This window comes from Synchiropus splendidus, chromosome 4 (genome assembly GCF_027744825.2).
Source record: "Synchiropus splendidus isolate RoL2022-P1 chromosome 4, RoL_Sspl_1.0, whole genome shotgun sequence".
NCBI lineage: Eukaryota > Metazoa > Chordata > Actinopteri > Syngnathiformes > Callionymidae > Synchiropus > Synchiropus splendidus.
Window position 1 is genome coordinate 16,290,041 of NC_071337.1, and position 13,211 is coordinate 16,303,251.

The 13,211-nt window shown below is 43.3% G+C and overlaps 2 protein-coding genes across 6 annotated transcripts; both read left to right on the forward strand.

Annotated features, from left to right (window-relative positions):
- Nucleotides 1–83: 83 nt before the first annotated feature.
- setdb1a (SET domain bifurcated histone lysine methyltransferase 1a) lies at nucleotides 84–3,670 on the forward strand. 3 transcript variants are annotated; one of them, XM_053862743.1, is made up of 10 exons: nucleotides 84–281; nucleotides 621–792; nucleotides 869–975; nucleotides 1,051–1,689; nucleotides 1,859–2,026; nucleotides 2,125–2,323; nucleotides 2,399–2,472; nucleotides 2,697–2,887; nucleotides 3,297–3,415; nucleotides 3,501–3,670. In XM_053862743.1, coding segments are annotated over exons 2-10 (1,665 nt in total). In that variant the 5' UTR covers nucleotides 84–281; nucleotides 621–625; the 3' UTR covers nucleotides 3,502–3,670. The 3 variants fall into 3 exon arrangements, with proteins under 3 accessions (XP_053718718.1, XP_053718719.1, XP_053718717.1); XM_053862744.1 differs by having other exon boundaries at nucleotides 621–707; XM_053862742.1 differs by lacking the exon at nucleotides 84–281 and having other exon boundaries at nucleotides 471–792.
- A 640-nt stretch (nucleotides 3,671–4,310) lies between these two features.
- clk2a (CDC-like kinase 2a) lies at nucleotides 4,311–12,572 on the forward strand. 3 transcript variants are annotated; one of them, XM_053863528.1, is made up of 13 exons: nucleotides 4,311–4,627; nucleotides 5,476–5,696; nucleotides 5,771–6,044; nucleotides 7,245–7,335; nucleotides 7,979–8,045; nucleotides 8,316–8,432; nucleotides 8,642–8,808; nucleotides 9,254–9,348; nucleotides 9,464–9,590; nucleotides 9,979–10,061; nucleotides 10,179–10,258; nucleotides 10,322–10,412; nucleotides 11,446–12,572. In XM_053863528.1, the coding sequence occupies exons 1-13, from the start codon at nucleotides 4,358–4,360 to the stop codon at nucleotides 11,632–11,634; spliced, it is 1,872 nt and encodes a 623-aa protein (XP_053719503.1). In that variant the 5' UTR covers nucleotides 4,311–4,357; the 3' UTR covers nucleotides 11,635–12,572. The 3 variants fall into 3 exon arrangements, with proteins under 3 accessions (XP_053719503.1, XP_053719502.1, XP_053719504.1); XM_053863527.1 differs by having other exon boundaries at nucleotides 4,312–4,627; nucleotides 9,461–9,590; XM_053863529.1 differs by lacking the exons at nucleotides 4,311–4,627; nucleotides 5,476–5,696; nucleotides 7,245–7,335 and having other exon boundaries at nucleotides 5,897–6,044; nucleotides 9,461–9,590.
- Nucleotides 12,573–13,211: the final 639 nt, after the last annotated feature.

The following is a 13,211-nucleotide window of genomic DNA, read 5'->3' on the forward strand; positions in this document are numbered from 1 at the left end:
AAATGTCATGCTCTGGTCTTTAATAAGGCCTTCATCTTAAAAGGAGGTCAACACTTGAGTGCGACGTTGTGATCACCTGATCCCAGAACCCGAGAGTATCAACGACCACTTTCACACAACAGTATACCTATCTATTATAATTCAAATCCAGATGACTATTCCGCACCACTAGGGGGCGCACGGGCGCTTCTGAACACAAGCGAAGTAGAGTCCGCCAACAGCGAGCGGTGCTGGGGGTTTGCTGTAACGCCACACGCATCGGCGCTGTTGTTAGATTACAGGTAATGACCGCCATCCTTTACGTAGAATTGCGATTACAAGACTTCAGGTGCGATAGGTGACGAAGGAATAACGGGTGTTTAGGTTCAAAAGTCAGTTAGGGTCGGATATCGTTTCTGATTTCGTTGGCGGGACTTCTGCTGTTGTCTTACGTGAAACAAACCATTTAGCCGGAGTGACTTTATGATCAAGAGAAAAGCCTTCCTTTAAACTTCTTTCCAAGTCAACTGACTTAAATTATATAAGCAGCCGGACTCTACTGCTGAGCCCAGGACAACTAATGTTTGAGTATACTTGGTGAGGTCAAATGGCACTGACGTGTTTTGTGGTGTTTCTTTCAGCAAAAATGGAGGATGAAATGCAGATGACAAAAGATGAGCTGAAGTTATGGATCGCAGAGAGAGTCCGGGCGATGGGCTTAAACGACAGTGAGACGGTTGACAATTGCAATCACTTGCAAAATTTAATAGAACGATTTCAGAGTCAAGTTTTACTATTCCTGGATCTCTGCCAGTATGTTTGACCTTGTTCGACACTCATTGTTGCTTGCTTCCTATCAGTGCACGAATTCAAAAACTGTGTCTTACAGGTCTGTAAATGATTTTGAATCAAAGGTGAAGACCCTCTACGCTTCGCTTGGTTTGGAGTACACAGATGTGGATTCTGAAGATGATAGTGATGATCCGTCAGGTTCAGGTGCGAGTCATGATTTACCTGCTAAACCTGCCTGGATTGTCCTTATGTTCTGACTGACTGACTACTGCTTTGTAGGTGATGTGTTTTCGAAGTTGTCCCACCAAACATCAGCTTCTCTTTCACGAAAAAAAGAGAACCAAGTGGATTTCCAAAGTATTGTGGCAAATAACCCAGTGGTGATTTTAACTAGACTTCCTGTGTGGAAGATTGAGGAGTATGTTAAACCAAAAGCTCGACTCGCAAAAAGCCTGACTGCCACCACCACCACCACCACCACCAACAACAATGAAGACAACTATGATTCTGATGTAGAAAACATGGAATCCGATGATGCCTTGTGGCAGCCAGAGGGAGAGGAGGAGTACGATTCAGAATATGAATCACGGTCATCGAAGAAGAGGAAAGGTTCTCTGTGGCTGTCGGAGGATGATGAAAACTTTTCAGATTTTGAGTTAAAGAAATCATCCAAGAAGAAGAAAATCATGAAAAAGAAAAAGCATCCACCAAAACCATCACCTCAACAACAACAACAACCTCCACCACAACAAAAACCACCGCCTCAACAACCTCCACCACTACAAAAACCACCACCACAACAAAAACCACCACCTCAACAACAAAAACCAGCACCACAGCAGCAGCAGCAACAACCACCACCACCGACACCTGCAGCACCGGCACGAAGTACCACAAACAAGACTACGAAAGGAGAGAGTAAGTCTGACTAACTTGACTTACCTATCTTGTCTGGGGTCTTCTTGCTCTCAAAAAGTGGGATATAGATTAGATTAGATTATCCTCACGTGATGATTCGTTCTCGTATTTGCTACCATAAAAAAAATGTACCATGTCTTTGACATGTTTCCGTTTTCTTGCACTGAAGGTGTCATGCCAGTGTACATGGTGACCACTCTTTGCCAGTCGACGGACGCCAACTCCAAAGTTCCTCGAGCTGTTCCGCACAAGGACATCACTGTGGGCATGGTTCTTCTGGCCCAGAAGTCTTCAATGTCCTGGGAGAAAGCAGAAGTACAAGCTCTTGTCGAGAAAGGTGAAAGAATGTTTTGGTTTAACTGTATTCAAAAGTAGCTGCTGCCGTGTGGGTGGTCCATCATGCTCATGTCTTTGTCATCTCCCAACTATTTCCAGAACAAGGTCTGATGAAGTACAAGGTCTTATTTGGAGATAAGAAGAAGACTCTCATCTCTCCGCACCACATAGCTTTGGACATTGTTCCGGAGCCAGAACACCTGTACGTTGGTGCTCGTGTGGTGGTGGGTGGCCTCCAGGGTGCTGTTTACAGACCTGGCATTGTTGCAGAAATCCCCTCGAGGAAAAACCACCTAAGGTAAGTTTGAAAACTCCTCATGTTTCCATGCAAAGTTGCTACATGTTGATGCTCATTTTGGAATATAATTTCTAGGTTTCTTGTCTTCATTGACAACAGAACAACAGTCTATGTGAGCTTGACTTTTGTCCGACTGGTGTACAAACCGCGTAAGTGCATTTTTTAAAGTCCCTTAAAAGTGCCTTGTCTTGCTTTACCAGCTTGTCTGACTTGTAACATGACATTGAAGTGAGCAGGAATAATCATAAAGCACTACCTTTCAGATAGAGAGCCTTCACCCGCTGCACGACATATACACCAGATGGTCTCATAATTTGCTCGGATGTAAACAAACTCTGCATTTGTGTGATCACCTCTTGTTTTCTTCCTCCAGTGCAAGACCCGTTAGACGATATACGTAACGCAAGCCACAAGGAATTTGTGAAGGAGTATATTCAGTTCTGGCCGTGCCCCCCTCAAATCCAGTACTCAGTTGGGCAGCCGCTGAAAGTAGAACGTGATGGAGAGATGCAGAGATGTGAAGTGTTGAGGACGGACTGCAGTATGGTTCAAGTCAAATATGAAGTGAGTATTCTTTGTCCTAGACATGCTTCATCTCTGTTTACCATTAATGAAACTGACATTGACCTCACTGAATAGCAACTTTAATAAATTGTTTTTCTTCTAATATAAAGGAGGATTATGTGTCCAAACCATCTGTTGGTCCTTAGTCATGTGTTTCGACAAACAAAGACCCTCCCTCCCAGTTATTGTAGTGATTATAAAATGTTACATTTTCTATGGACAATGTTAAGAGTGATACAGTTGCCTTTCAATATGGGATGCCACATCACTGCCTGTTCATACCCCCCCCACCCCCCACCCCCCGCTGCAATAGAATTACATTTTCTTGTGGTTTAATTGACAAATAACTAAGAAGTCAATAAAATGCTCACGCACTAAATACTCTCATCATTTTAAATGCACCATTCAGAATGATGAACAAACAGAATGGCTCTACAGAGGCTCGCTCCGCTTGGATCATATGGCAAACCTGAAGAAAAAGTGGATTGAGAAAAGTTGGTCACACAAGAAGAATTCACCCGCTGTATGGTATGTCACCGGAGCTTCTTAACATGCTTCCTGGATTCACTCGATGATACGCTTTGTCAAAAGAAAAAATTCCTGTGTGTTTCAGATACACTAAATTGTGCATCATGGATTTGATTACTCAACGGTGACCACCATCATCATCATCATCATCACCCATCCTGCGTGGGACTTGACAGTAAAGAAGAGCGACAGAGCATCTTGAATGAAATGATGCTGGATTTTAAGAGTTGAATAAATAATTCCCAGTTAATGAGAGATATTTTTGTGCTTGCTTTTCTACAACTCTCCCGCACATTTAAGTATGATACAAGCTTATGAGTTTTTCGTGTTAACGCATATCAAACAGAAAAAAAAACACAAAAACAGTATACCTCAAAAACCTTGTATATAAGTCCTTGTATGGTCCATGACATGCTTGTATCCTACTGGCATTTTCTATATTATGACTCCTTTTATGTTTGCCACAATCCTTTACTCCAAGATCACTGTTAAAAACACAGGTGGAAATATTGAGACAGAAGGTCAAAATAAAAAATGGTGCTGTAAGTTTTTTTCTCTTGGTTGGTGGTTCATCGGTTTGGTGGATTGTAATTGCAGTATGTCAGTCCTGTCTTCGGCGAGGTTTGAAATTTGCTTTCTGCCTTTTATTTATTTACATAAACAGCCACCAAATAAGTAAACAAGGGTTTGGATTAAGGTTAAGAGTTTGTCGTCAGCCCAAGGGAATAATTATTTGACTCTATAGGTCAACAATCTGTTAAAATGCGATGCATATTATTCAAATCTATACACTTTATGATGAGTCAGCTGCTCAGAAACTTACTGATCTCGCTGCCGTCAGTTTTGGGAGATGTCGTTTTGCTATAATGCAAGGTCACTTTGAAGTTTGACATAGAATTTGTGCTTTGAAAATCAAGCGGGAAGGATGAAGAGCAACATGTCATGCCCAGCAATCCATTTCCCAACTTGACCACACGCTGGAGCGCAGTGGGTCAGTGGAAGCTGCTGATGTGTCTCCACGCAGTGACACTCCGGGCGCAGGGAGGCGTTAGCAGCGCCGGTCTGAACCAGAACGAGCAGTGCGGGGGAAACGTTAGCCAGGCGCCCGCAAGCTTACACACTTTAACCAAACTTACCAGTAGGGAGAAGCTGAACTGGACCGCAATCACGGATTTCTTGTGGGACAAGCACACTGGCCTCGCCGCTAAAACGGTAAATAAATAGAAACATTTGAGGTAAAGACGTCAAACGGCGATCGAAACTGCTAGCAACATGCTATGCTAAAATGGCGTTCGAAATATTTACGTTAGCAAGTGTTAGCTATGAGCTAACTTGTCAGTGAGCATTGTTTTTGGGAGAAAATGGTTTAATTGTGTTCGTATTTTTTTCTTATATGTATCTTATCATGCAAACGACACTGGAAACGAGACAAACGAAAAAGGGCACGCGCCATAGCTTGTACTTCAAACGCTGTTTTTTGCAAGATAAGTACGTTATTTTGCGACGCGTTATAGTTTGTATCCTCCCTTTGCTCGTCGTTGTCCGACGAACATGCATTTCATATTATGTTCATTGCATTTAGCCTTCCATATAACCGTTTGAAAGACAATTGGAATTTTGTTGGGGCTCAAGATAACCACAACTCTTGTTAATCACGAACCCTGCCAATGACAAATAATAATTTTGCACGTGTTAATGGACCGGGAACGTGATATTTAAACCACTTAATTCTGTTGTAGTCATTTCAGACCAGTCTGTTTTTAGCAGTTGTTGTTTGGTCAGCAAACCATAATGATGATGCGAAAAGAAATAAACACACCAAACGTGTTCACTCATGACTGTCACGACTGTTTTCTCCACATGACTATGTTTAACATAGTGTTGTGCAGTCAAAGGGAATGTGACCTCATGCGACTGGATTGTAGTCAATATGACTTTTATACAAACATTAAACAGTTATTTGATGCTGCTCGTGGTGTACTTTTAGTTGTATGCACCTGCATTAGGATCTTTTGTTAGTGTTGTGGCACTAATATTACAAATATATAAATATCTTTCAGATGCCTCATCCCAGACGGTACTCGTCATCGAACAGCAGAGGCAGCTACCATGATCGTTTCAGAGGCAGGGACCGAGACAGAGACAGAGATAGAGACAGAGACAGGGATCGAGGACGAAGACACAGACACAGAAGATCGCCATCCTTCTCCTCCAGCAGCGACAGAGATAGAAGACGGGGACGTGCTCACAGACAGGAGGAAAGCTATGTTCGATCAAGGAGGTATGTTTGCTTTTATGAAGCGATAATTGTTCTTTGTTGTCATCATACACTCCATTATATGTCTTGTGATTCAGTCGCAGCTATGACAATCGCTCAATGGACCACAGGCCTTTTGATCGACGGAACTGCGAGGGATACAGGCGCATGGATCAGAGATCCGACCTTGAGAGGGAGCCCCAGGGAGCGGCTGAAAGTTACTACTCACGCAACTTCTCTCCAAGTATGTACGACTACCGCAGAGGACGGGAGAGAGAGCGTGAACACGACGAGTCGTACCGACGGAAAGGCAGCAGGCGTAAGCACAAACGAAGGCGGCGTAGAACCAGGTCCTATAGCCAATCCTCATCGGTGAGTACGGTTACTCCAGGCATTGCTGTTCCTCTCCTCACCCTCTCCATCTCGGTTTCTTCCACTCTGCTCTGTCTCTTTCTCTTTCTAACAAATTATTCCTCACAGCCCCAGGACTGGGTAAGTAGTGCAATCTTTATGCTTTAATTTGTTTTGCGGGGTCATTATTAATTTAGCGTGGGTGGGTTTTTTGGTAGAACATTTTCTTTATAATGCGACTTATGGTAGCTTATTGTCATCCCGAAAATTTATTTTGGGGTCTTCAAAGAATGAGATATTCTAGAACATAGGTTTATGATAACACTGTTAGATTTCATCCACAAAAATGTCTGACTGAGATAGAAAGAATGTATAGATTCCAGAGCTGAGTGGAGGGGTTTGCTCATTTGTTACACCACTACTCTACCATTTCACCACCCTTTTGGAAACAAGAGATTCCTGCTGCACAGAGTTACGACACAAAGAACAACATGGGGTTTCTGTATGTTGTTGAAGAACGTTTGGGTCTAAATATAAACTCCAGGTGTAGACTCTAAATATATTTGTGACCCAATTTCTTTTTTAAAAGCAATTTGATTACGTTGTCAAATGAGCATTGAGGCTCCTCTGATCCTCATTCTTTGTAAACCCCCTGCAATGATGCTTCATATTATCAGCAGGGCAGATGGTAACAATGGAAATGTTCTGCCAAACAATGTCGAAAATATTTTATTCTGCAGGTGTGCATTGAATGACATATATATTTGTAGACATGACAGTGCTACATTTTTGAGGGCTGTTACATCACTTTGGTAGTGTAATTTTGAATGAAGAACCGATCATCTTTCCTCCTGGATTACTCTGCAGTCCTGTCTCCACTGTTTTCTCTAAACCCTTCTTGAGCGTTGAATGAGTTGCATATTTGCTGAAATGGTTTTTGCGATGCTGAATGGATATTGTTAGCAGCTGTGGTTTTAAAGGTATAGGGGGAGAGGAGAAGAGGATGTGATCTTTGACTTGTTCCCTTGCACTATATTCCTATCGTTATATATTTCCTTCACGTGGTGTCATGCGTGAATCGCCCCACCAAACGCACCTCCAACCACGTCAACACCACCCTCCTCATCCCTCCACCTCCGACTGCTGCCTGATGCCATGGCTGCTGTCCCCGAATTCCCCCGTTCCCTCTGGTTGCGCCGTGACCTGCTGATGTGAAAACAGCGGAGCAACAGCCGGACGCGGGCACTGAGTGTGAGGGACGACGAGGAAGGGCACCTGATCTGTCGGAGCGGGGACGTCCTGCAAGAGAGATGTACTCATGCCACCTACTCTTATCGTAACCCTTCTCCACATGAGTTTTGAAACAGAGCATTGAGATGACAAGGGAGTGCCAGATGATGCTAGACTGCTCTTCCATCTAGCTCAAAATAGCAGGGTGAATTGCACGAGAGACTGAGAGGGACTTTACATTCCTTTAAAGCTGTGTTTTCACTGTTTCACAGGTTAACATAGAATCTCATTTGCCACTGTTGTTCCTGTGACGCCATTTCAAATCAGTAGTTCTAGCAAGCTTGTATTTTTCCGTAAGTGGGTCCTTAAGTGATAATCTCCCACAAGATTGATCTTCACCAGTAGAACGTACAGCACTGCCACATACGCCAGGTAGACACAGCACACGACACTTGTCAAGGACCTATCATCATTGTTGGGGGGAAATAAAGGGAGCGCTTTACATTTGCCCCCTTTATCTCATCTATGTTAGTCGAATTCTTTCCTTCATTTTGTAGTTATTGCAGATGTTCTAGATCAAGTAGGCAGGCATGTAGACAGGGGTTGGGCAAGACCATTGATGTGCCTGTCTGCCATGAGTTTGTGTTCTACGTGGTCCACATGTCTGATTCTCTTCCTCTTTCTTCCCCCGCTGCCCTCTTCTCTGCTTCTCTCTCATTTTACAGATGAGATTGTCAGCACTTTGGGAGAGGGGACATTTGGGAGGGTGATGCAGTGCATTGATCACCGCAGGTGAGAAACACATGGAGCTGTAAAACAACAGCTGCCATTCTGCAGTCTGTCGTGACATGTCACTGTGATACACTGAAACAAGTGTGGATGGCTTGCTGGATCTGCCCGTATTGACTGAAGCACATTGAGACTCCCATTGAAAGGATTTAGAAAAGCAGCTTGATTGATAGACTGGCCATTGCTACTCTCTTTTAATCGCAAGAAGAAGGAAGAAAGTCTGTTTCAGTTGGCTATTTGGTGTAATGTTATGTTTTTTGTTTGTTTCCTCAGGGGAGGATCTCATGTGGCTCTCAAAATTATCAAAAATGTAGAGAAGTACAAAGAAGCAGCCCGCCTGGAGATAAATGTCCTTGAGAAGATCAATGAGAAGGATCCTGACAATAAGTTGTGAGTGTATATTTTTTCATTTCAGTTGAATGATAGTTGTTCAGGAGCTCACTCACATTTTGTTTATGGAGCACCTTTGATACTGTCAAGCACCTCTGGTATAAACTCTCTGAATCAGCCATATTGTTAAATCCATTTCAGACAATAATAATCCTTGGCTCCCATGTTGACATTTCCGTGTCTAAATGTGTGCCGTCTTCACTTTTCAGCTTGTGTGTGATGATGTACGACTGGTTCGACTACCATGGTCACATGTGCATCTCCTTTGAGCTCCTTGCTCTCAGCACCTTTGACTTCCTGAAGGAGAACAACTACTTGCCCTATTCAATCTGTCAGGTCCGACACATGGCCTACCAGATCTGTCTGGCAGTCAAGTGTGAGTATTCAACTGGCTCTTTTGAACTTGATCAAAGAAACCAGTCAAGGATTCCAGTTTGCTGTATTTACAGTAGGCATGTAATGCTTCACAAAGTTTTCAGTTCGCTGTGTGTTCTGTTTTGTAGACCACGGCTTGTTCTTTCTTTGGTTCAGCAAGTTCATTCATTGATAATGAATTTTTGAGGACCGATGGCAAAAAAGCAAAAATAGAAAGTAAAACATCAAGTGCTAAATTAGATCTGGAACACCACAATAGACCATTCCTTGAAGGTATTATATGACATTGTTTTACCTGCAGACATCATTGCTGTTGGACCTGCAAAGTGGAGTGAACCAGTCATAACCACTGTCCAACATGAGGCGATGTTGAAGCTTTGTGTCCAAGCGTTCTCCATGCATGGGTCACCTGGAATATGACTAATGTCATGCTCTTTTCTGCACAGTTCTTCATGACAATAAATTGACTCACACCGACCTGAAGCCTGAAAACATCCTGTTTGTCAACTCAGACTTTACAATGTCTTACAACGTGGAGAAGGTGAGAGTGATAATCCGTCTGTAAATTGACCTACCTGTCTTAACTATGAATGTCATTTGTGGGGAACTCCCTTGCAATATACTTGATTTAATCCAAATCACGTTTCTGTCAGAAGAGGGAAGAGAGGACGATAAAGAACACAGCAATACGTGTGGTGGATTTTGGAAGTGCCACTTTTGACCATGAGCATCACAGCACAATCGTGTCCACGCGGCATTACCGAGCGCCGGAGGTCATCCTGGGTGAGCACAGACACACTCATGTATAAATCCTGTTAATATACTCTGCTGCTATTTCCGCATTTTCCTTTTTCATTCCTGCTGGAATGATGTTTGACCTTGAATTGGCTCCAGTCACGGGCGAACAGGAGCATTGTCACCAGTCGAAGAAGGAGCGCTGCCGTCACTCTCCTTCTCACTGTACTTCATATAAACGCACCCTCAAATGCAGCTCATATTGAAGTGACAGGCGTCCGGTATCGGCCTGTCTAAGGAAGTAACCACATCAGGCTTCGTATTTGCAGCTCAGCTTCCGTACATGCTGCGACTTTAGTGACTGAATGGTTGACAAACGTTCATTCCTTACATGGAGCTTAAAGTAAAAAGTGAACGTCAGTGTTTGCCTTCACAGAGTTGGGCTGGAGTCATCCCTGTGATGTCTGGAGCATCGGCTGCATCCTGTTTGAGTATTACCTCGGCTTCACCTTGTTTCAGGTACGTCAGTACTACAAACAGCTGCACTAGGCAGAGTAAACGTCGCTCTCAACAGTGAAGCTTCAGCCTTTATCTCTGAGGTCTCTTTCCTCATTTATCCTACATCTACTCCGACAGACTCACGACAACCGAGAGCACCTGGCCATGATGGAGCGAATCATGGGCCCCGTCCCCTCCAGAATGATCCGGAAGACACGGTGAGAAACACTGACGGCTCTGTGTAGAAAGACGTCACATGACTGAGCTCCCTCTAACTGCAGGAAGCAGAAATATTTCTACCGCGGCCGACTGGACTGGGACGAGAGTTCCTCAGCAGGAAAATATGTCCGAGAAAACTGCAAACCTCTAAGAGTAAGTGTTGGCCTTACAGCATGTCATTCCAGCGGTCATCTGATTTCCTTTTCGTCGCTTCCTTAACATAGAGAAATATGGAAATATAAGGTTTAATTCTAAGTAATTGAAGAAGTGGAAACTGCAGTGAACCTTTCTTCTATTCTTGGTACGTTTAAGTTGAACTGTATTAAGTATCTGTGGATTTAGACTGGCACTCATTCTATTAATATTCGCCCTGGGCGTCGGCCTGTTTTGCTTCGGTTTGCTGAGGCTGCCGACTCACGCAAATGAGCCTTGTCTCATGCTTCGTAGCATGTATGTCTAGGCAAGTTAACTTATAAATTACTATTATAGATAAACCGCACAGTTATAAGTGGAGTTGGCAGCTCTAGACTTTGTGTCAGTCTTTCATTTAGTTATTATTCAGTTCAGTCAAATACGTACTTCACATTTATCTAAAAGTCACATTATTTTAGTCCTTAGACAAAGTCATCCTGTAGCTGTTTGGGTCCAGTTTGATTCAACAAACATTGGTTATATTTCTGTCTAGTTTTAGTCGACAAAATGCTATTTTATTCTCTTTAAGTTCCGTTTCCCCTGTGAATATAACATAAATGCCAACGGAAGGAGAACCAGCTGTCGCAGAGCTGTTTGGTTAAAAAAATAAAAAATAGATTGAACTCAAAATGTGGTTTTCTTGAAACATTGTCACCATATTGGGAAGGTATCTGGACAGAACTAGTTGCAGGGACACGTTGTCGTCGATGGTTAGTTTTTGTTGATGAGCGCAACACCATCCCCTAGTGGCATTGTCTTGTACTGTCAAAACGAGAGCGGTTAGAAAAAATGCATCCCCTAAACCTACTGACTCTTGATGAAACACCGCGAGTCAGGGTTTGTTAACTTTTTCTTCTCTCTTTTTGGATGCCATAGTGAAAGAGACGTCATAAAAGAGACTTAAAATGACTGTGTCCCATTGACAGTTGCGGTCGTCTTATGGGATGAATCTATGTAGCGTATCCTCACTCCATATTGTCTGCTCTACCTGCAGAGATACCTGCTGTCTGAGGCGGAGGAACACCACCAGCTGTTTGACCTCATCGAAAGCATGTTGGAGTATGAGCCCTCAAAACGTCTTGCACTCGCTGACTCTCTGACTCACCCCTTCTTTGAGAGCAGCGGATATGGAGAAGCCACGAGCAGCAAGAGCTGGGAGGGGAATCGCGACATCAGTCGGTGACCCCGCGACCCTCCACAGACTGACGCTCAACAATGGGGTACAGATTAAGGAACTGGAGGTTTACATTTCTCCCGGTTGTCGAAGCATGGACTGCTATCTCCCCGGGCTCTTCCCAAAGTCTTGTGTATCATCAGTGGAGGTGGAACAGTTTCTTCCAAAACCAAAATAAAACCACCGTCAGATTATGTGCGAATCCATTCTGGTGCTCAAGAACCATGAGTGAGGAAAAGAAACAAGGTAGTGTGCGCTCTACATGTAGCTCTCTATGCAGCTCTGGTCTTCCTCCTGACCGTTGGACCTCCTCCTTCCTGGTATCCGTCCTGTTACCCTCCTCAGCATGCCAAGGCGGCCGCTCACCTCCTTGGATTCCTACAACAAGACTGAAGGAGAAAAGCTGCAGAAGCAGAAACCCGTTCTGAGGTCTTGGGAAAATGAGGCGCAGCTGAATGTGCAGGGCCAAACATGCTGTTGAGTCAGGAAGCTGCACCAGTGTGATCTTTGAATGACGCTGAACCAGCACTTGCACTTGTGTTTTTTTTTTTATGTTGAAAAACAAAGTGAGATTTCTATTGAGATGGGTCAAGGTGGTGGACACTCCAGGATTCTACTTCCTGTCCTAAAGTTAAATTATCTGTTACAGTGTTGGTGAGTGCGTGTGTGTGCGTGTGCGCATGACTCTCATATGTTATTGGCTCTGTGATTCTTCATCACAGGACAATCGCACACTTTTTTTAAACACTCAGACTGCCTTGTTCGGTGTGTAAGAACATCTCCGCAGCGACGTCTGTGGAGACTGAGCATTTGATGGTAGCATTGAGCCATGCATTTATTTTTGTTTTCAGAGTTCCCAACTTGTCCTTTTTTGTATTAAATAAAGCGTATAAAAGTGTAAATAATTGTATGATTGTGAAGATTAATTAAAGGCCATCTTTCCAAGAGGTCTGCCTCGTGTTTTTGCTCGTAAAATACATTTATTAAATTGACTGAAGCGTGAAGTTCAGAAGCAGTTGCCGTCTGTGGCGGCTGAGCTTCTCGTGCTAAACTGCAGAGGGCGCCAGCAGCAGCAGGCATGACGGAACCGTTTGACCTTAGTGAGACGGATCACAAAGCCGCTGGACAGTGCTTCTCCGACCAATAATAATAATGCAGTTATTATAATGGAGCTCATTCAAGCAGTGAAGTCTCCATAAAAATGTGGCCATCTCAGGTATATATAAGCGACAGAACCACAATTTCCATGGAAAACAAAGAATCCCATGTGCGGAGCAATGAACCTGACCCCTTCTGTGAGGAAGTTTTGTGCTGCACCAAATTGATTTTCTTCAGGGTTCATATTTTTATTTAAGAATGTATCACTTGTTGGTTTCAGCTACTTTCAATATGTTTTTCACTACTTGTGATATTCTTCAGCCTTTGTATTTTCTGTGTTTGAAAAGTGACACACTTCTTAAAAATACAGTTTTTGTAGTTTAGTTAAACATAAAAGCACAGGCAGACATCAGTAATGACAGACTGAAGTCTCAAAAAAACTGTAATAAGATCACTGAAATATAAAATCTTTTTTTCACCTCTGAATA

What these genes read in the sequence shown, in the direction of transcription:
- setdb1a (XM_053862742.1), top strand. Translation starts at nt 587, where the DNA reads ATGGCACTGACGTGTTTTGTGGTGTTTCTTTCAGCAAAAATGGAGGAT. An exon ending in CTATTCCTGGATCTCTGCCA is followed by an intron (nt 793 to 868) that starts GTATGTTTGACC and finishes TGTGTCTTACAG; the next exon opens with GTCTGTAAATGATTTTGAAT. An exon ending in TGGTTCAAGTCAAATATGAA is followed by an intron (nt 2,888 to 3,296) that starts GTGAGTATTCTT and finishes TGCACCATTCAG; the next exon opens with AATGATGAACAAACAGAATG.
- clk2a (XM_053863527.1), top strand. Translation starts at nt 4,358, where the DNA reads ATGCCCAGCAATCCATTTCCCAACTTGACCACACGCTGGAGCGCAGTG. An exon ending in GATCTGTCTGGCAGTCAAGT is followed by an intron (nt 8,809 to 9,253) that starts GTGAGTATTCAA and finishes TTTTCTGCACAG; the next exon opens with TTCTTCATGACAATAAATTG. An exon ending in AGCGCCGGAGGTCATCCTGG is followed by an intron (nt 9,591 to 9,978) that starts GTGAGCACAGAC and finishes TTGCCTTCACAG; the next exon opens with AGTTGGGCTGGAGTCATCCC.